At 48.2% G+C, this 20552-nt stretch overlaps 1 protein-coding gene and 1 long non-coding RNA gene across 2 annotated transcripts; both read right to left on the bottom strand.

Moving 5' to 3' along the window:
• Positions 1 to 516: 516 nt before the first annotated feature.
• LOC127923374 (uncharacterized) lies at positions 517 to 2156 on the bottom strand. Its single transcript, XR_008114252.1, has 3 exons — positions 1983 to 2156; positions 1144 to 1488; positions 517 to 729 (listed from the first exon to the last, which is right to left on the bottom strand). It is a non-coding gene; the product is annotated as an uncharacterized LOC127923374 (long non-coding RNA).
• A 1440-nt stretch (positions 2157 to 3596) lies between these two features.
• On the bottom strand, positions 3597 to 19692 carry LOC127923375 (BAH and coiled-coil domain-containing protein 1-like). The gene is made up of 9 exons (XM_052507372.1): positions 19675 to 19692; positions 19327 to 19440; positions 15575 to 15734; positions 9507 to 9639; positions 9309 to 9474; positions 7001 to 7336; positions 4186 to 4853; positions 3927 to 4129; positions 3597 to 3628 (listed from the first exon to the last, which is right to left on the bottom strand). The coding sequence occupies exons 1-9, from the start codon at positions 19690 to 19692 to the stop codon at positions 3597 to 3599; spliced, it is 1830 nt and encodes a 609-aa protein (XP_052363332.1).
• Positions 19693 to 20552: the final 860 nt, after the last annotated feature.

Raw genomic sequence — 20552 nt, 5'->3', positions numbered from 1 at the left:
GGATGAAGACATGCTGTTGAGATGCTGCTGAAAGGATGAAGACATGCTGTTGAGATGCTGCTGAAAGGCTAAGACATGCTGTTGAGATGCTGCAGTGCTGATAGTCTTCTAATGTTTGTTCGTTGAACATCTGCAGATGGACTGCAGACACTTTCTAGTTGAAAATCATTGGACATGCAGTTGACATGCTCCATATGGTCTATCCAACAGGGCTCTGGTCAGTTTCATTTCAAGTCTAATGAATTAAGTAAACCAAATTCTAATTCCAATTCGACAGTTTCCTCATTTGAAAGCATTCGAGAGAATTGGAATTGGAATTTCAGTGTACTTCCTGAATTGACTGGAATTGAAATCAAACTGACCCAAACCTTGCTATCCAAACAAAGTGTTACTTCTTCATCATATTCAAATGAATGGAGGAAAGAGCTGGAGATGAAGCTAGAATGAGCTGACAGACACACAGGAACGTTCCTCTGAGAGGTCATGTCAGTGTGGAACAAACAGATGCTGCTGTGGTACTACCTGACCATCTGGCCCAGGGTTTCACCATGCAGTATAGACATCTACTGTACTGTAGGTCTGTGGTACTACCTGACCATCTGGCCCAGGGTTCCACCATGCAGTATAGACATCTACTGTACTGTAGGTCTGTGGTACTACCTGACCATCTGGCCCAGGGTTCCACCATGCAGTATAGACATCTACTGTACTGTAGGTCTGTGGTACTACCTGACCATCTGGCCCAGGGTTCCACCATGCAGTATAGACATCTACTGTACTGTAGGTCTGTGGTACTACCTGACCATCTGGCCCAGGGTTTCACCATGCAGTATAGACATCTACTGTACTGTAGGTCTGTGGTACTACCTGACCATCTGGCCCAGGGTTCCACCATGTAGTATAGACATCTACAGTACTGTAGGTCTGTGGTACTACCTGACCATCTGGCCCAGGGTTTCACCATGCAGTATAGACATCTACTGTACTGTAGGTCTGTGGTACTACCTGACCATCTGGCCCAGGGTTTCACCATGCAGTATAGACATCTACTGTACTGTAGGTCTGTGGTACTACCTGACCATCTGGCCCAGGGTTCCACCATGTAGTATAGACATCTACAGTACTGTAGGTCTGTGGTACTACCTGACCATCTGGCCCAGGGTTTCACCATGCAGTATAGACATCTACTGTACTGTAGGTCTGTGGTACTACCTGACCATCTGGCCCAGGGTTTCACCATGCAGTATAGACATCTACTGTACTGTAGGTCTGTGGTACTACCTGACCATCTGGCCCAGGGTTTCACCATGCAGTATAGACATCTACTGTACTGTAGGTCTGTGGTACTACCTGACCATCTGGCCCAGGGTTCCACCATGCAGTATAGACATCTACTGTACTGTAGGTCTGTGGTACTACCTGACCATCTGGCCCAGGGTTTCACCATGCAGTATAGACATCTACTGTACTGTAGGTCTGTGGTACTACCTGACCATCTGGCCCAGGGTTCCACCATGCAGTATAGACATCTACAGTACTGTAGGTCTGTGGTACTACCTGACCATCTGGCCCAGGGTTTCACCATGTAGTATAGACATCTACAGTACTGTACTGTAGGTCTGTGGTACTACCTGGACCATCTGGCCCAGGGTTTCACCATGCAGTATAGACATCTACAGTACTGTAGGTCTGTGGTACTACCTGACCATCTGGCCCAGGGTTTCACCATGCAGTATAGACATCTACAGTACTGTAGGTCTGTGGTACTACCTGACCATCTGGCCCAGGGTTCCACCATGCAGTATAGACATCTACAGTACTGTAGGTCTGTGGTACTACCTGACCATCTGGCCCAGGGTTTCACCATGCAGTATAGACATCTACAGTACTGTACTGTAGGTCTGTGGTACTACCTGACCATCTGGCCCAGGGTTTCACCATGCAGTATAGACATCTACAGTACTGTAGGTCTGTGGTACTACCTGACCATCTGGCCCAGGGTTTCACCATGCAGTATAGACATCTACTGTACTGTAGGTCTGTGGTACTACCTGACCATCTGGCCCAGGGTTCCACCATGCAGTATAGACATCTACAGTACTGTACTGTAGGTCTGTGGTACTACCTGACCATCTGACCCAGGGTTTCACCATGTAGTATAGACATCTACTGTACTGTACTGTAGGTCTGTGGTACTACCTGACCATCTGGCCCAGGGTTCCACCATGCAGTATAGACATCTACAGTACTGTAGGTCTGTGGCTGTTGTGGTGGAATATATTGGATACTCCCGTACCCTTTTCACACTGTGCATACTGTAACCAGGCCAGTGCAGTACAGTTCGGATGGGCTCAGCTCGGCTCAGAAATGATAATACCGTACTGCTGTACTAGGTTGGGACATCTATCTCCACCCTGGGGGCTACACATGATGAGGGACTGTGTGAAGTTCTATCATTACAAGAAGTCACCTAGTGATGCTTACTGATGTCTTTAGTAAACTCCTCAGAGCCTGCGATGACATCACACAGCCAAAACAACAACACTCTAAAAATCACTTGATGATGTCCTTTTTATAGTCGCCATCTTTTGGGACCCGGTAAATGTATTAGGAAGATGGGGTAAACACAAAACATCCTTTTGCATGAACACGGAAAAAAACTAAACGCGACTGGGGTGCTTTGAAACCGAGGAAGCTTTAAACGGCACTTTAAAACAATGGGTTGTAATTACTGAGGCAATGCTCCAGGGTCCCAACAACATCCACTGTTTTTGTGATTACCCACACACTTGTGTGTGTACTTACACGAATGTGCGCACGTGAGTGTGTGTGTGTGGATTTTACAGAGAGGCAGAGGGTGAGCGGAGCAGGAGAGAGAGACAGAGACAGAGACAGAGAGAGAGAGAGAGAGAGAGAGAGAGAGAGAGAGAGAGAGAGAGAGAGAGAGAGAGAGAGAGAGAGAGAGAGAGAGAGAGACAGACAGACAGACAGAGAGAGAGGGATACAGAGAGAGAGAGAGAGAGACAGAGAGAGGGGCAGAGGGTGAGAGAGACAGACAGAGACAGAGAGATACACAGAGAGAGAGAGAGACAGAGAGAGAGGCAGAGGGTGAGAGAGAGACAGACAGAGACAGAGAGATACAGAGAGAGAGAGAGAGAGACAGAGAGAGAGGCAGAGGGTGAGAGAGCGAGAGAAAGAGACAGAGAGATACAGAGAGAAAGAGAGAGACAGAGAGAGAGAGAGACAGACAGAGACAGAGACAGAGAGATACAGAGAGAGAGAGAGAGACAGAGAGAGGCAGAGGGTGAGAGAGCGAGAGAAAGAGACAGAGAGATACAGAGAGAGAGATGGAGAGTACTGTAGCAGAGGACTAGGTCTGTGTTGTATCAGGGCTCTGTATTGTAACAGAGGTCTGTCTGTATTGTATCAAGGCTCTGTATTGTAACAGTGGTCTGTATTGTATCAAGGCTCTGTATTGTAACAAGGCTCTGTATTGTAACAGTGGTCTGTATTGTATCAAGGCTCTGTATTGTAACAGAGGTTTGCTGCTTCTCTCTCTCCTGCTCTATCATTAGAGGACTCTTCTAGGAAGCCTGCTACTGCTGGTAGAAAGAGATCTCTGGGGAGACTTGGAAAGAAAGAGTTAGGAGGATTGTAAAGTCTTTTATCTGTAATGTATTTTTCGTTACGTGCCGGACCCCAGTAAGACTAGCTGTCGCCATGGCGTCGGCTAACGGGGATCCTAATAAATAAATAAGGATTCCAGCTTTAAGTGACATCACCCTAGTGGGCTGGTTGAAATGACATCATTTGTTTCTGATTGTCATTTCAATCAGCTTCTAGTTACAATGACATCATTTCAGACTGCTGTCTGTCCATCCATCTGTTCGCCTGTCCGTCCGTCTGTCTGACTATATCTCTCTCACCTTGGCTGTCTCCTGTGTTGTGTCGGTGCTGTTGGAGCTCCAGGTCGGCCAGCTCGCTGAGCAGCTCCATGCCGTGGTGGGGGTGGCTGGGGCAGGGATGGGTGTCACAGGCCTGGGGCTGGAGGGTGCTGGAGGCCAGCATGGGAAACGGAGGGACGTCGGCACAGAAGGCTGCAGCGATCAGCAGCTCTAGGCTCCAGTAACTAGGCACAATGGGTTTCAGGGGGTGGAGAGGGTGATGATAGACTGGCTGGGGCACAGGAGAGGGAGAGGAGGGGAGAGGCACACCAACTCTACTGAGTGGTTGTCATCATTAGGAGTACTCTCCTCCTCTCCTCCCTCCTCTTCCTCCTCAGTATTTGCCTCCTGGTGGGGTTGGGCAGTGCAGGGAGGGTCCAGGTCGATGATGGTGGAGTCCTGCTCCTCCTGTTCTCCTGCCACCTCCTGCTGCTGTCCTCTCTCCACCTTGCACTTTTCCTCCTCCTGCTCCTCCAGGGTGGAGGTGGGGTCATCTCTGTGGTTCTCCTCCTCAGAGAGGGGGATAGGGATGGGACAGGAGGCGGTGTCACACACACGGCTCTCCGTAGGAGGACACACTGACACCTCCTCCTCCTGCTCCTCCCTATGCTCCTGATCTGGAGGTCCACAGCTGCCTGCTGCTTCTCTGGCTTCCACCTCCTCTCTCTGCACCTCCTCTTCCTTTTGCCCCTCCTCTTCCTCCTCCACGTCCTGGTGTGGGAGGGGCCTCACCATGGCCTGACACTCTAGCTCCGCCCCTAGGCTGGAGAGAGGCTGGGGAGCATTCTCAGCAGGCTCCGCCTGAACCGCCTCCAGGTCAGCTGGCTCGGCCAATCGGACATCGTGGGGGCGATGTGCAGCTCCTGTAACCCATGGCGATGGCAGGGTAGGTGTATCCAGGAGGCAAGTCTATAAAAACATAGGAAAGAGAAAAGGCAGGTTTAAAAGAGAAATAAGTAATAAGTAAAAAAGCTTCACAACAAAGGGCAAAAACATTTCTCAAAAGCCAGATGATCGTCCCTACGACTCTTTTTCTCTCTCTCCTGTGAAGTGTGGTCAGAGGCTGTTCAAAAGGCCTAACCCTGAGGACCCGCCCTGAATAGAACTCACTCCAGGGTCATGAGAGGGTAGAGAGGCACAGGAAGAGGAAATTACGTAGGTGGCACTGCGCCTTGATCTCACAACACACAGGAAGGGGAGTGAACCGTGTGCGTGTGCGTATACATGTGTGGACGTGTTATTCAGCGTAGGTGTGTGTGTTAGCTTGCTATTTGAAGTGTAGGAGGTTTCGTTTATCAAAGGTGGCCTGCCACTTTTATATCTTCTGGCGTGGAATGGCATAGCAAGGCAGTTAGCGAGGCGTTAATGGTGATGAAGAGGGTGTGGGCCTGGGGGGGCGGAGCCTCCAAGGCTCTGAGCGAGGTGTTTCTCAGTCATTACCGAGGTGACAGTGCTGAGAGAGAGACCAGCCGGGCCGGCAGCCATTTTATGTGTTTACTTCTCCAGCTCAGAGCTGCTTTATGTGTCAATCCCAGGGCTCGCCAGCCAACCCCAGCCACTCACACACGATGCGTCACAAATGGCACTCTATTCTTTATTTAGTGCACTACTTTTGACCAAGGTCTAGGGAATAGGGTGACATTTGGGACACAGGCACAGGCAAGAGCCAAAGAAGCAGAACAATATCATTAAGGACCCCATAGGCTGTGGCAGTTACTAGATGATGATTTGTAGTGCTATGTCCTCTGTTGCTGGATGATGATTTGTAGTGCTATGTCCTCTGTTGCTGGATTATGATTTGTAGTGCTATGTCCTCTGTTGTTGGATGATGATTTGTAGTGCTATGTCCTCTGTTGCTGGATGAAGATTTGTAGTGCTATGTCCTCTGTTGCTGGATGATGATTTGTAGTGCTATATCCTCTGTTGCTGGATGATGATTTGTAGTGCTATGTCCTCTGTTGCTGGATGATGATTTGTAGTGCTATATCCTCTGTTGCTGGATGATGATTTGTAGTGCTATGTCCTCTGTTGCTGGATGATGATTTGTAGTGCTATGTCCTCTGTTGCTGGATGATGATTTGTAGTGCTATGTCCTCTGTTGCTGGATGAAGATTTGTAGTGCTATGTCCTCTGTTGCTGGATGAAGATTTGTAGTGCTATGTCCTCTGTTGCTGGATGATGATTTGTAGTGCTATGTCCTCTGTTGCTGGATGAAGATTTGTAGTGCTATGTCCTCTGTTGCTGGATGATGATTTGTAGTGCTATATCCTCTGTTGCTGGATGATGATTTGTAGTGCTATGTCCTCTGTTGCTGGATGATGATTTGTAGTGCTATATCCTCTGTTGCTGGATGATGATTTGTAGTGCTATGTCCTCTGTTGCTGGATGATGATTTGTAGTGCTATGTCCTCTGTTGCTGGATGATGATTTGTAGTGCTATGTCCTCTGTTGCTGGATGATGATTTGTATTGCTATATCCTCTGTTGCTGTGTCAGACCTATCAGTCATTTACAGTTTTCCCAGATAGACTTTGAAGGCCAGGGTTGTTAGTGTCGAATCCTTGACAGCTGAATGAGCTGTGTGTGTCTAACTGTCTTGTATATCCCTCTTAACAGTCTATTTTCATCATACATATTTCTCATATGACCCTCAGAGAGGTTCTAAAATATCACTTAGGCTGCGTTTACACAGGCAGCCCAATTCTGATTTAATGTGAAAAGATCTGATGTGATTGGGTAAAAGACCAATTAGTGGAAAAAATATCGGAATTGGGCTGCCTGTGTAAACGCAACCTCAGTGAAATGTTAGTGTGAATATTGGAATGTAACCTGGGGATGTGTCCCAATAGTTTCTCCAATATCCTGAAGAGAGCACCTGTTCACTTCTTCCACAAATGTAGAACCCTTAGGTTGGTGGAGGCATGAGCTCGTGGGGTTATTTAATACCCTTCATTGCCTTTCAAATCAGTGAAGGGAATTGAACAAGTGCACACTTTGGGAGGAAGGAGAGATATTTGGGACATAGTCAGAGTGGATGGACAGTGTGAGTTCCCTTACCAGGCTCCAGGGATTGTGGGTAATCCTGCAGGGGCTGTCCCTCTCCTCTCTTGTCCTGGGTCTCCGCCCCTTTTGGCAGCTGTGGGGGCGGGACTGATTTCCGGAGACCGAGGGCGGCGGCTGCAGGGCTAGGGGCGGGGCAGGGGGTGGATGGGGTGCTCTTAGGGTGGGGGCGCAGGGTAGGGGACTGGGACTGGCAGCAGGGGGACAGGTGAGCAGTGCAGGCCCCTGGGTGGGGGTGTTTCTGTGGTAGGAGGAGTAGGGTTTGGAAGGTTTAGATCCTGGTGGCTCAGAGAGCAGCTCCTCCAGCTCCACTGACTCTGGTCTCTTCTGCACCTACCCACAGAGGGACGAAAACACACAAACACCACGTAGAACATAGAGCAGGTGATTTACGTGTGAACAGAACGTTCCATTTACATGGTACTTTACTGTACGTGGCTCTGTCAATGTTGACAGTTCTCAAAGTCCCTTTGGATAAAAGTGTCAACATTGACCGACATAATAAATGATGTGGCCCATTGCAGGACTCAAAGCCACAACCCTGGTGTTGGCAGCACTAGCTGTTCCACTGATCCATTGGAGTAAACCATGCACAACTCCCACAATGAGACTGAATGGAGCGATAGCCTAAAGTAGAGCATCCCATAATAACCAAAGACAAGCCCCAGAGAACATGCCCTACACTCTTAGAAAAAAGGATTCGGCTGTCCCCATAGGAGAACCCTATTTGGTTCCAGGTAGAACTCTTTTGGGTTCCATGTAGAACCTCCTGCGGAAAGGGTTCTACATGGAACCGAAAGGGTTCTACCTGGAACCAAAAGGTGTTCTTCAATGGGTTATCTTATGGGGACAGCAAAATATTCGAGATAGCACCTGTTTTTCTATGAGTGTCGTGTCTACATTCTAGATGATGTAACCAAATATTGAGCGATCTGCTGATTGACCAAGAGGCTTCGTCAGTATTGGTATTGTGTGTGAAAGGTGGTAAAATCCAGGTAACTTTCCCAGAATGCCCTGCTTTCCCAGAAATCCTGGTTGGAGGATTCATGGATTTCCTCCTTATTTCGTTGTAATTCATCTATGCATGGTCACTTTAACTCTACCGACATGTACATATTACCTCCATTAGCCCGACTAACCGGTGCCCCCTCACACTCTGCACCGGTACCACCTGTCACTGTCATTTTACCTATCTACTGTTTACCTAAAGCCTATTTTTTACTTAAAAATTGCACTGTTGGTTAAGGCTTGTAAGGGTTTGTAAGTAAGCAAGGTCTACTACAACTGTTGTATTTGGCGCACGTGACAAATAAACTTGGATTTGATTTGAATTCCAGGACCCTTCCTACCAGGGTTTCTAGAAAACCAGGGAATCTCTGGGAAAGTTCGGGATTTTGCAACCCTAGGAGTGTGGAACCTGTGTTCAGCTGAGCCAGGCATTCATTCAACCTGGGTATATTGACTCTTACTGTGTGCAATGACAAACCAGGCAGTTTGCACCACCATCCATACTGAGCCCAAACTATTCCAGAGGGAGAGTCAGCAAATCCTGGGATAATATTGGGCTATGAAGCTAAGAATAGGTACTGTACTGTACATGCTGTGGCCCAATGCTGTTTGTGTGTGGGGAAGTACTGTACTGTACATGCTGTGGCCCAATGCTGTTTGTGTGTGGGGAAGTACTGTACTGTACATGCTGTGGCCCAATGCTGTTTGTGTGTGGGGAAGTACTGTACTGTACATGCTGTGGCCCAATGCTGTTTGTGTGTGGGGAAGTACTGTACTGTACATGCTGTGGCCCAATGCTGTTTGTGTGTGGGAAGTACTGTACTGTACATGCTGTGGCCCAATGCTGTTTGTGTGTGGGGAAGTACTGTACTGTACATGCTGTGGCCCAATGCTGTTTGTGTGTGGGGAAGTACTGTACTGTACATGCTGTGGCCCAATGCTGTTTGTGTGTGGGGAACTACTGTACTGTACATGCTGTGGCCCAATGCTGTTTGTGTGTGGGGAAGTACTGTACTGTACATGCTGTGGCCCAATGCTGTTTGTGTGTGGGGAAGTACTGTACTGTACATGCTGTGGCCCAATGCTGTTTGTGTGTGGGGAAGTACTGTACTGTACATGCTGTGGCCCAATGCTGTTTGTGTGTGGGGAACTACTGTACTATGTAACAAAGCTGCTGGTGTTGTCATGAGAATAAGGCTGTGTGTGTATTCATGATAATGTGTGTGCATCCGTGCGTACTTGTGTTTGTGTGTATGTAGGTATTCATGTTAATCTGTGGCCAGTATGCCACACCCACCTGGCCGTGGTTGGGTCTGTGTTGAAGCTCCATGGTCTGTGCTGCCCTGTGGTGCTGCTGGGGCTGGGGCTGTGGCTGGGGCTGTGGCTGCTGCGGCTGTGGCTGGGTGTGACTGGGGTTGTGAGCTGGGGTGTTGGTGACTCTGTTGCTGTTGATGTTGATGCTGCTGCTGCGCGGGTAGTGATGCTGTTGATGCACCGGAGAGCGTACAGCTCCTGTTGCCGTAGAAACTGCGAGCGGGAGTACACAGCGGGGTGTTGTGGGTGTATGTGGGAGGAGGGCCCTCGGGCTCCGTACACTGGGGGCCACAGCCCAGGCTGCTCCATCACATCTAATGAGAGAGAAAGGAGTGGATCAGAGGAGCCCACACACACACACGCACGCACACACACACACACACACACACACACACACACACACACACACACACGCACTCTCAAATGCATTCATGCACATGAATATGTACAAGTGCACATACACACGTCCCAGCTCAGGAACCACGCTTTCTCAGAGCTTAGTAACAGCGCAGATTGTCCTATGGTTATTTGCATACAACTTTCCCACAACTTTATAGGAATAGTGCAGGATAACCAGCTGGCACATAACGCTCTGAAAACCATATGTTTCTTAGTTGGGATTTCAGTACTTCAGCATAACATTTCCTACAGGTTTCCTAATGGTTCTATATATAGGCATGTTCTCAGAATATTAAAAACTTTCAGAAAATTACAAGAAAACATTAGTAACATATGAAGAACGTTATTTTAAAACAAATACATTTTGTTCTCAGCGTCAATAAAACTCTATCCTCTGCATACCTGATCTTAATTAGTGGTTGTTTCCTTAGATCTAGGCTCTGTTTGATAGACTAAAATGAACATCTTTCTACGAATTTATAAAAAACCCTGTCATGCTAGCGCCATCCTGGGGGTGTAGTGAACTAATTCCATAGAGAACAGAAGATCATAGGTTCCAATCTCTTTGACGGTGTGCCACTATAAAAACTGCATGATTAATGACTCAGCAAATGAATCAAATCAATTCAATACAGTGAACCCTAACTAAGCTAACAGTGCTGTGAAAAGTCTTATGTGAAACATGTTCTCAGAACGTTATTTAATTACCTTCAAATAAACCAATCATTTCCATTCTCAGAACGTTATTTATTACCTTCAAATATTCTATCATTCCATTCTCAGAACGTTAACAAAACCTTGTGGGACCATAGTAAAACGTTCTCTGAACGTACCTGCAACCTAAAAATGTTTACCGGTCAGGTGTCGTTCCCAGAACACATAGGAAACCAAAACGTACGTACCCCTTAAACTTCCTAGGAACCAAATGTGCAGCTGGGGTACACCCACACACGCACACACACAAACACACACACACACACAAACAAACACACACACACGCACACACACACACACACACACACGCACGCACACACACACACACACACACACACACACACACACACACACACACACACACACACACACACATACACACACACACACACACATACACACACGCACAAACACACACACACAAACACAAAACACACACACATACACATACACACACACACACAGAAAGTATAACAGACATGTGCAGACATCTGTTTGTCTCAATGCTGGAACACCAGTACTGCCATCTCTCACACAAAAGCAAAGCCCTCACTTACACACAAGATAACACACACTGATCACATCCTCTGTTGAACAAACACTGTGGATCACATCCTCTGTTGAACAAACACTGTGGATCACAACCCTCTCTGTTGAACAAAGACTGCTGATCACATCCTCTGTTGAACAAAACACTGCTGATCACATCCTCTGTTGAACAAAGACTGCTGATCACAACCCTTGTTGAACAAACACTGCTGATCACATCCCTCTGTTGAACAAAGACTGCTGATCACATCCTCTGTTGAACAAAGACTGCTGATCACATCCCTCTGTTTGAACAAAGACTACAGTCATCCTCCTGTTGAACAAAGACTGCTGATCACATCCCTCTGTTGAACAAACACTGTGGATCACAACCCTCTGTTGAACAAACACTGTGGATCACAACCCTCTGTTGAACAAACACTGCTGATCACATCCCTCTGTTGAACAAAGACTGCTGATCACAACCCTTTGTTGAACAAAGACTGCTGATCACAACCCTTTGTTGAACAAACACTGCTGATCACATCCCTCTGTTGAACAAACACTGCTGATCACATCCCTCTGTTGAACAAACACTGCTGCTTTATGCTGAGAACATGGTCACCTAAACAGCAGCCCTCCCACGCCCCTCTCTCTCCCCTCTTTTTCTCTCCTCTCCCTCCTATCTCTCTCTCTCCCCTATCTCTCATTCTCTCCCACCTCTGTCTATCCCCCTCTCTTTCTCTCCCTCCTCTCTTTCTCTCCCTCCTCTCTCCCTCTCTCTCTCTCCTCCTCCTGAATAGAATGGACTCTCATAGCAGCTGACCTGAAAATACACTGGATTGTGACTATAATGACATACTACACGATGATGATGATAGAGTCGCGATGATAACCAAATTACTGTCCCCTTGAACGATCGACCCTGCAGTGCTCCCTAAAACTTCACCCACCCATCCAGCCCTAGCATACTCCAGCCCGCTCTCAGGCCCATGAGTAGCTTGTGGACCAGCAGGGATGCTAGTTCCCCATGTTCAAAGGAGCATAGCTCAGCCGTTCCCCCTGATGTGTCTTCTTTACAAACCAGAGAGGAATGCTGTGTGTGGACTGTGAATCTGGGGAGAGGGCAGCTGAGCACACTGACTATGACACATGGGCTCAGCTTTGGGGATCAGCTGCCCGCCTTCTTCTCTCTCTCTGTCTCGCTCTCTCTGTCTCTTTCCTCTCTCCAACTCAATGTGTTTTTGTCCTCTTACACATTTCACAGTCCAGTCTGATCCTCCTTCCACCCCCCTCAGCCCCCTGACGCACCATGGAACCTTGGTCTGAAACATTAACCCGGCTAAAGCTAATCTTTCCCCGGGGAAGGGTTTCGTGGATGCACTTCCTCTCTCCTCTGCAACCCTGCGGAGCGCGGAAGGAAACACACCACTGAGGATGGAGAGCTAATTAAATTTCACAGCGGTTGCTGAATAGGTCCTGCTGCATAGATGTAGAAACACTGCTTTAGCTTCTTCCTCTGTGGTGTGTGTGTGTGTGTGTGTGTGTGTGTGTGTGTGTGTGTGCGTGTGTGTGTGTGTGCGTGCGTGCGTGCGTGTGTGTGTGTGTGTGTGTGTGTGTGTGTGCGTGCGTGTGTGTGTGTACATATGTTTTGGAGCGCACCCTGACCCATCCAGGGACCCAGCCCTGCGGGGGGACAGAACAGGTGGTGGTAGAAACTGGGATGAGTATTCTCTGTGTGTGTATTTTGTAAGTGCACACACTTATATGTGCACGTGTGTGTCTGTGTGTCTGTGTGTCTTGTGTGTGTGTGTGTGTGTGCAGCATGCCCGTGTGTGTGTTTTCTACGTGGATGCGTATATAGTCTGTGTGTGTGTGTGTGTGTGTGTGTGTGTGTGTGTGTGTGTGTGTGTGTGTGTGTGTGTGTGTGTCGTGTGTGTGTGTGTGTGTGTGTGTGTGTGTGTGTGTGTGTGTGTGTGTGTGTGTGTGTGTGTGTGTGTGTGTGTGTGTGTGTGTGTGTGTGTGTGTGTGTGTGTGTGTGCAGCATGCCCGTGTGTGTGTTTTCTACGTGGATGCGTATATAGTCTGTGAGTGTGTTTTCTACGTGGATGCGTATATATGTGTGGGTGTTGAATTGTGTGTGAGACAGCCGTTAACAGAAAGCTCATCAGCTGTCGACATAATATACTAATGCAACCAGCAAATAAAGGAAACGCTGCAGTAAAACTACTGGATGGAAAATACAACCAGCAGTAGAAAACAACAGACTGCAATAAGAGAATACAATGAACCAAAGATCATGTGCTCAACGTTGAGGGGTGGGTGTTAAGGGGTAAGGGTAGGTGTTAAAGGGTAAGGGTTTGTGTTAAGGGGTAAGGGTAAGTGTTAACCTTTTTGGGATAGGGGCAGCATTTTCACTTTTGGATGAATAGCGTGCCCAGAGTGAACTGCCTCCTACTCTGTCCCAGATGCTAATATATGCATATTATTATTATTGGATAGAAAACACTCTGAAGTTTCTAAAACTGTTTGAATGATGTCTGTGACTATAACATAACTCATATGGCAGGCGAAAACCTGAGAAAAATCCAACCAGGAAGTGGGACATCTGAGGTTTGTAGTTTTTTGGCCTACCGAATACACATTGAGATATGGATAAAGTTGCACTTCCTACGGCTTCCACTAGATGTCAACCGTCTTTAGAAACTTGAATGAGGATTCTACTATAAAGGAGGGCTCATGAGACCTCTTTGAGTCAGTGTTCTGGCAGAGTGCCTTGGTCTCATGACGCGCGCTCCCGACAGAGTTACTTCTCAGTTCCAGTGCTTTTCTTCAGACAAAGGAATTCTCTGGTTGGAACATTATTGATGTTTTATGTTAAAAACATCCACAGATTGATTCCATACATCGTTTGACATGTTTCTAAAGGACTGTAATGGAACTTTTAGAGTTTTGTCTGGACGAAGTGCCTGCGCCTCATGATGATGGATTACTGGGCTGAACCCTAACAACAAGTGGCTATTTGAACATAAATGATGGACTTTATGGAACCAATCAGTCATTTGTTGTCGAACTGGGATTCCTGGAGTGCCTTCTGTTGAAGATCATCAAAGGTAAGTGAATATTTAGGTGTTATTTCTTTGCTGACTCAAAATGGAGGATATTCCTCTGGCTGTTTTGGTTCTGAGCGCCGTTCTCAGATTATGCTTTTTCCGTAAAGTTTTTAAAAAATCTGACACAGCGGTTGCATTAAGGAGAAGTCTATCTTTAATTTTGTGAATAACAGTTGTATCTTTTATCAATGTTTATTATGGTATTTCTGCAAAATCACGGATGTTTTGGAATCAAAACATTAATGCATGTAAAGGCGCCAATGTAAACTGAGATTTTGGATATAAATATGCACATTATCGAACAAAACATACATGTATTATGTAACATGATGTCCTATGAGTGTCATCTGATGAAGATCATCAAAGGTTAGTGATTAATTTAATCTATATTTCTGCTTTTTTGACTCCTACCTTTGGCTGGAAAAATGGCTGTGTGTTTTTTTGACTTGGCTATGACCTAACATAATCATATGTTGTGCTTTCGCCATAAAGAATGTTTGAAATCGGACACGATGGGTAGATTAACAAGATGTTTATCTTTCATTTGCTGTATTGGACTTGTTAATGTGTGAAAGTTAACACAATACCCTTACCCCTTAACACCTACCCTTACCCCTTAACACCTACCCGTACCCCTTAACACCTACCCTTACCCCTTAACACCTACCCTTACCCCTTAACACCTACCCTTACCCCTTAACACGTACCATTAACCCACCCTAACACTGCCCCTTCGTCTTAACACTTACCCTTAACACCCCTACCCTTAACCCTTAACACTTACCCTTAACACCTACCTTAGCCCTTAACACTTACCCTTAACATCTACCCTTACTTTAACACTTACCTTAACACCTACCCTTACCCCTTACCCCTTAACACGTACCCCCACCCCTTAACACCTACCCGTTACCCCTTAACATCTACCCTTGCCTGCCTTAACATCTACCCTTACCCCTTAACACTTACCCTTACCCCTTAACATCTACCCCCTTACCCCATAACATCTACCCTTACCCCTTAACACCTACCCTTGCCCCTTAACACCTACCCTTACCCCTTAACCCTACCCTTACCCCATAACATCTACCCTTACCCCTTAACACCTACCTTTACCCCTTAACACCTACCCTTACCCCTTAACACTTACCCTTAACACCTACCCTTACCCCTTAACACCTACCCCTCAACTCTTACCACTTAACCCTGCCCTTACCCCATAACACTTACCCCTCAACTCTTACCACTTAAACCTACCCTTACCCCATAACACCTACCCTTACCCCTTAACACTTACCCTTACCCCTTAACACCCACCCTTACCATTTAACACCTACCCCTCAACTCTTACCACTTAACCCTGCCCTTACCCCATAACACTTACCCCTCAATCCTAAGGCGTAAGGGTGTAATGGGGTAACTAAGTAAGGATGTAGAGTGACATGCAAGAGGAGAAAACCATTGAGAAAAGACAATGAACAATAGTGAGGCTCACCCAGGTGATGTGTGACAGGGTGGGCAGCAGGCTCTGTGGGTAGCACCACCAGCTGGGTAGACGGGTCCTGAGGCAGAGGCAGCACAGGCTGTAGAGACCCTGGCATGGCTGCAGAAAAAACCTGGGGCGAGGTTCTGGTGAAGGGCTGAGTGGCCGATTCCTGCAACATCAGGAAGATGTTACAACAGATTCAGTAGCCATGTGTCGTTCATTACCAATACAGCTTTACTGCAACACAGCCTGCAAAGGCAGCAACAGGACATGAAACAGCCAGATGAAGACTGATCTAGAATACATCTGTAGACCTCTTATTGGTTTTTATTTATAGTGTGACACCAACACGTTGGTGTTTATGGAAATAAAGTTTTCTGAATTTGAATCCAATACAACTTTCTCACCGTAGGGAGTGGCTTGTCATCCAGATGGAGGGACTTCCAGTGCTCGGCAGCCAATGGTGGTGGGCCGAGTGGGCGTGCATGTGCAGAGGGGTCTCCTAATTGGCCAGATTGTAGGAAGTCCCACCCGGCACCATGAGGTGAGAGGTGATGTCACCGTGACAGCTGTTTACAGGCGGATGGATCCTTGTGAAGTCCACTGGATCATATTATCCCTGAGATAGAACCATTGAGAGAGAAATGAGGAGAGACAGAAAACACAGAATAATATAGAGGAAGGTCAGAGTAGAGGAGGGAGAGTGAGAGTAGAGGAGGAAGGTCAGAGTAGAGGAGGAAGGTCAGAGTAGAGGAGGAAGGTGAGAGTAGAGGGAGGAAGGTGAGAGTAGAGGAGGAAGGTAGAGGAGGGAGGTGAGAGTAGGAGGATGGTGAGAGTAGAGGAGGAAGGTGAGAGTAGAGGAGGAAGGTGAGAGAGAGGAGGACGGTGAGAGTAGAGGAGGATGGTCAGAGTAGAGGAGGATGGTGGAGAGTAGAGGAGGGAGGTCAGAGGAGGAGGGAAGGTCGGGGTAGAGGAGGATGGTCAGAGAGAGGAGGATGGTGGGAGAGTAGAGGAGGGAGGTCAGAGTAGAGGAGGGAAGGTCGGGGTAGAGGAGGAAGGTGAGAGTAGAGGAGGAAGGTGAGGGTAGAGGAGGGAGGTGAGAGTAGATGAGGGAGGTGAGAGTAGAGGAGGATGGGTGAGAGTAGAGGAGGATGGTGAGAGTAGGGGAGGAAGGTGAGAGAGAGGAGGAAGGTCAGAGTAGAGGAAGAAGGTCAGAGTAGAGGAGGAAGGTCATATAGAGGAGGGCGGAGAGTAGAGGAGGAAGGTGAGAGAGGAGGATGGTCAGAGGAGGAAGGTGAGAGAGGAGGAAGGTGAGTAGGGGAGGAAGGTGAGAGTAGAGGAGGAAGGTTAGGGGAGGAAGGTGGGAGAGGAGGAGGAAGGTGAGAGTAGAGGAGGGAAGGTCAGAGTAGGGGAGGAAGGTCAGAGTAGAGGAGGAAGGTGAGAGTAGAGGAGGAAGGTGAGAGTAGAGGAGGAAGGTGAGAGTAGAGGAGGAAGGTCAGAGTGAGTGAGAGGGGAGGAAGGTGAGAGTAGAGGAGGAAGGGGTGAGAGTAGAGGAGGAAGGTCAGAGTAGAGGAGGAAGGTGAGAGTAGAGGAGGAAGGTCAGAGTAGGGAGGAAGGAGAGGAGGAAGGTCGTAGAGTAGAGGAGGATGGTGAGAGAGGAGGAAGGCCAGAGGAGGAGGAAGGTGAGAGTAGAGGAGGAAGGTGAGAGTAGAGGAGGGAGGTCAGAGTAGAGGAGGAAGGTGAGAGTAGAGGAGGATGGTCAGAGTAGAGGAGGGAGGTGAGAGTAGAGGAGGAAGGTCGAGGAGGAGGAAGGTCAGAGATGAGGAAGGAGGAAGGTCAGGTAGAGGAGGAAGGTGAGAGTAGAGGAGGAAGGTCAGAGTAGAGGAGGAAGGTGAGAGTAGAGGAGGGAGGTCAGAGTAGAGGAGGATGGTCAGAGTAGAGGAGGAGGAAGGTCAGAGGAGGAAGGTAGAGGAGGAAGGTCGGGGTAGAGGAGGAAGGCTGGGGGAGGAGGGAAGGTCAGAGTAGAGGAGGATGGTCAGAGTAGAGGAGGAAGGTCAGAGTAGAGGAGGAAGGTCAGGGTAGAGGGGAGGTCAGGTGAGGAGGAAGGTCAGAGGGAGGAAGGTGAGAGGAGGAGGATGGTCAGAGTAGAGGAGGAAGGTCAGAGTAGAGGAGGAAGGTCAGAGTAGAGGAGGAAGGTCAGAGTAGAGGAGGAAGGTGAGAGTAGAGGAGGATGGTCAGAGGAGTAGAGTAGAGGAGGAAGGTCAGAGTAGAGGAGGAAGGTCAGAGAGAGGAGGAAGGTCAGAGGGTAGAGGAGGAAGGTCAGAGTAGTAGAGGAGGAGAGGTCAGAGTAGAGGAGGAAGGTCAGAGTAGAGGAGGAAGGTCAGAGTAGAGGAGGATGTGGTCGGGAGGAGGAAGGTCAGAGTAGAGAGGAAGGTGAGAGAGGAGGGAGGTCAGAGTAGGAGGATGGTCAGAGTGAGGAAGGGAGAGTAGAAGGAAGGTGAGAGTAGAGGAGGAAGGTCGGGTAGAGGGAGGAAGATCAGAGTTCAGAGTAGAGGAGGAAGGTCAGGTAGAGGAGGATGGTCAGAGTAGAGGAGGAAGGTCAGAGTAGAGGAGGAAGGTGAGAGTAGAGGAGGATGGTCAGAGTAGAGGAGGAAGATCAGAAGTAGGAGGAAGGTCAGGGTAGAGGAGGAAGGTCAGAGTAGAGGAGGAAGGTCAGGTAGAGGAGGAAGGTCAGAGTAGAGGAGGAAGGTCAGAGTAGAGGAGGAAGAAGGTCAGAGTAGAGGAGGAAGGTCAGAGTAGAGAGGAAGGTCAGAGTAGAGGAGGACACCTGAAGTCAGGAAGTGTTAGAGGAGGGATGGTCAGAGTAGAGGGTCAGTTAAGGTCAACTTTAACTAGAGGGGAAACAAAACACTTATTTACTGTTAGAGTAGATAGGAAGGTCAGGCTAGCAAGGAGGAATGGTCAGAAAACTGGTAGAGGAGGAAGGTCAGGGAATAGTGAAGGAAGGTGAGAGTAGAGGAGGATGGTCGGGGTCCAGGAGGAAGATCAGAGTGAGGGGAGGAAGGTCAGAGTAGAGGAGGAAGGTCAAGTAGAGGAGGATGGTCATGATGTCATAGGAGGAGGAAGGTCAGAGTAGAGGAGGAAGGTGAGAGTAGAGGAGGAAGGTCGGGGTAGAGGGGAGGAAGATCAGAGGAAGGTCCAGGGAGGAAGGTCAGAGTAGAGGAGGAAGGGGAAGGTCAGAGTAGAGGAGGATGGTCAGAGGAGAGAGGTCAGGTAGAGGAAGGTCAGGTAGATGAGCCCTAATGGTCAGTGAGGAGAGGAGGAAGGTCAGAGTAGAGGAGGATGGTCAGAGTAGAGGAGGAAGGTCAGAGTAGAGGAGGAAGGTCAGAGTAGAGGAAGACACCTATTTGAAGACCTGTTTTTGACACTACAGTGTTACGGTAGCTAGTAATGAGTCTAGGGTGGTTGTTAACTAACTGTAAACAACTTTAACTGTGGGGTGAAACAAAACACTTATTTACTGTTAGGTAGATACCGTTACCACTCTATGCTAGCAAACACAACGCTGACTCCAAAACTGGTAGGGTGTCTCCAGGAATGATATGTTTACATGTTGCTGTTTCCCACATGTCCTCTTTCCAAGCGTACAGTGACGGTCTTGGTCGGTCTACGCTTTGTTCTTGTTGACGTCTGTAATCAGAAAGTTGCCCTGCTGTGTATGATGATGTCATATTGCTGAATAACGTCAGACTGAGTCTCACCTGATGTAGGCCTCTCTGTCTCGGTCCAGGCAGGTCAGACCCATCCGCTCTCCACTCATCCTCTTCCTCTCCTCCTCTCTGCAGGGTCTGAGGGGTACATGGAGCGAGGAGGTCCTAGGAGACAAATATCAGTTCAGGGAGAAGTCTTCACCACCTTTCCCTGATGAGCCCTAACCCCCAACACGCAGTCACTGCACCTCACAAATATCTATCTAAAACTAACCTAGGGTGGAATCTCTACATAACTCTAACATTAAGGGTGGAATCTCTAACACTAAGTCCCAGGGAACACTAAGTCTTCTGTGTCATTAACTTACTCTCCCCCTTACCAATGGGTCTTGCTTCTACCTGCCTCTCCCCAACCATACCTACTACAGCTAAACAGCCTGTCTCTCTCTCTCTCTCCCAACCATACCTACTACAGCTCTACAGCCTGTCTCTCTCTCTCTCTCTCTCCTCTCCCCAACCATACCTACTACAGCTCTACAGCCTGTCTCTCTCTCTCTCTCTCCTCTCTCTCTCTCTCTCTCTCTCAACCATACCTACTACAGCTCTACAGCCTGTCTCTCTCTCTCTCTCTCCCACCAGCCCTACTACAGCTCTACAGCCTGTCTCTCTCTCTCCCAACCATACCTACTACAGCTCTACAGCCTGTCTCTCTCTCTCTCTCCCAACTACCTACTCTCTACAGCCTGTCTCTCTCTCTCCCAACCATACCTACTACAGCTCTACAGCCTGTCTCTCTCTCTCTCTCCCCAACCATACCTACTACAGCTCTACAGCCTGTCTCTCTCTCTCCCAACCATACCTACTACAGCTCTACAGCCTGTCTCTCTCTCTCTCTCTCCTCTCTCTCTCTCCTCTCTCTCCCAACCATACCTACTACAGCTCTACAGCCTGTCTCTCTCTCTCTCCCCAACCATACCTACTACAGCTCTACAGCCTGTCTCTCTCTCTCTCTCCCAACCATACCTACTACAGCTCTACAGCCTGTCTCTCTCTCTCTCTCTCTCTCCCAACTCTCTCTCTCTCTCTCCTCTCTCTCTCTCTCCCAACCATACCTACTACAGCTCTACAGCCTGTCTCTCCCTCTCTCCCCAACCATACCTACTACAGCTCTACAGCCTGTCTCTCTCTCTCTCTCTCCCAACCATACCTACTACAGCTCTACAGCCTGTCTCTCTCTCTCTCCCAACCATACCTACTACAGCTCTACAGCCTGTCTC

The sequence above is a fragment of the Oncorhynchus keta genome, unplaced genomic scaffold (assembly GCF_023373465.1).
Source record: "Oncorhynchus keta strain PuntledgeMale-10-30-2019 unplaced genomic scaffold, Oket_V2 Un_contig_29447_pilon_pilon, whole genome shotgun sequence".
In the NCBI taxonomy this organism is placed as follows: domain Eukaryota; kingdom Metazoa; phylum Chordata; class Actinopteri; order Salmoniformes; family Salmonidae; genus Oncorhynchus; species Oncorhynchus keta.
The sequence above is the reverse complement of the archived record's forward strand: the minus strand, read 5'-3'. Positions and strand labels throughout refer to the sequence as shown.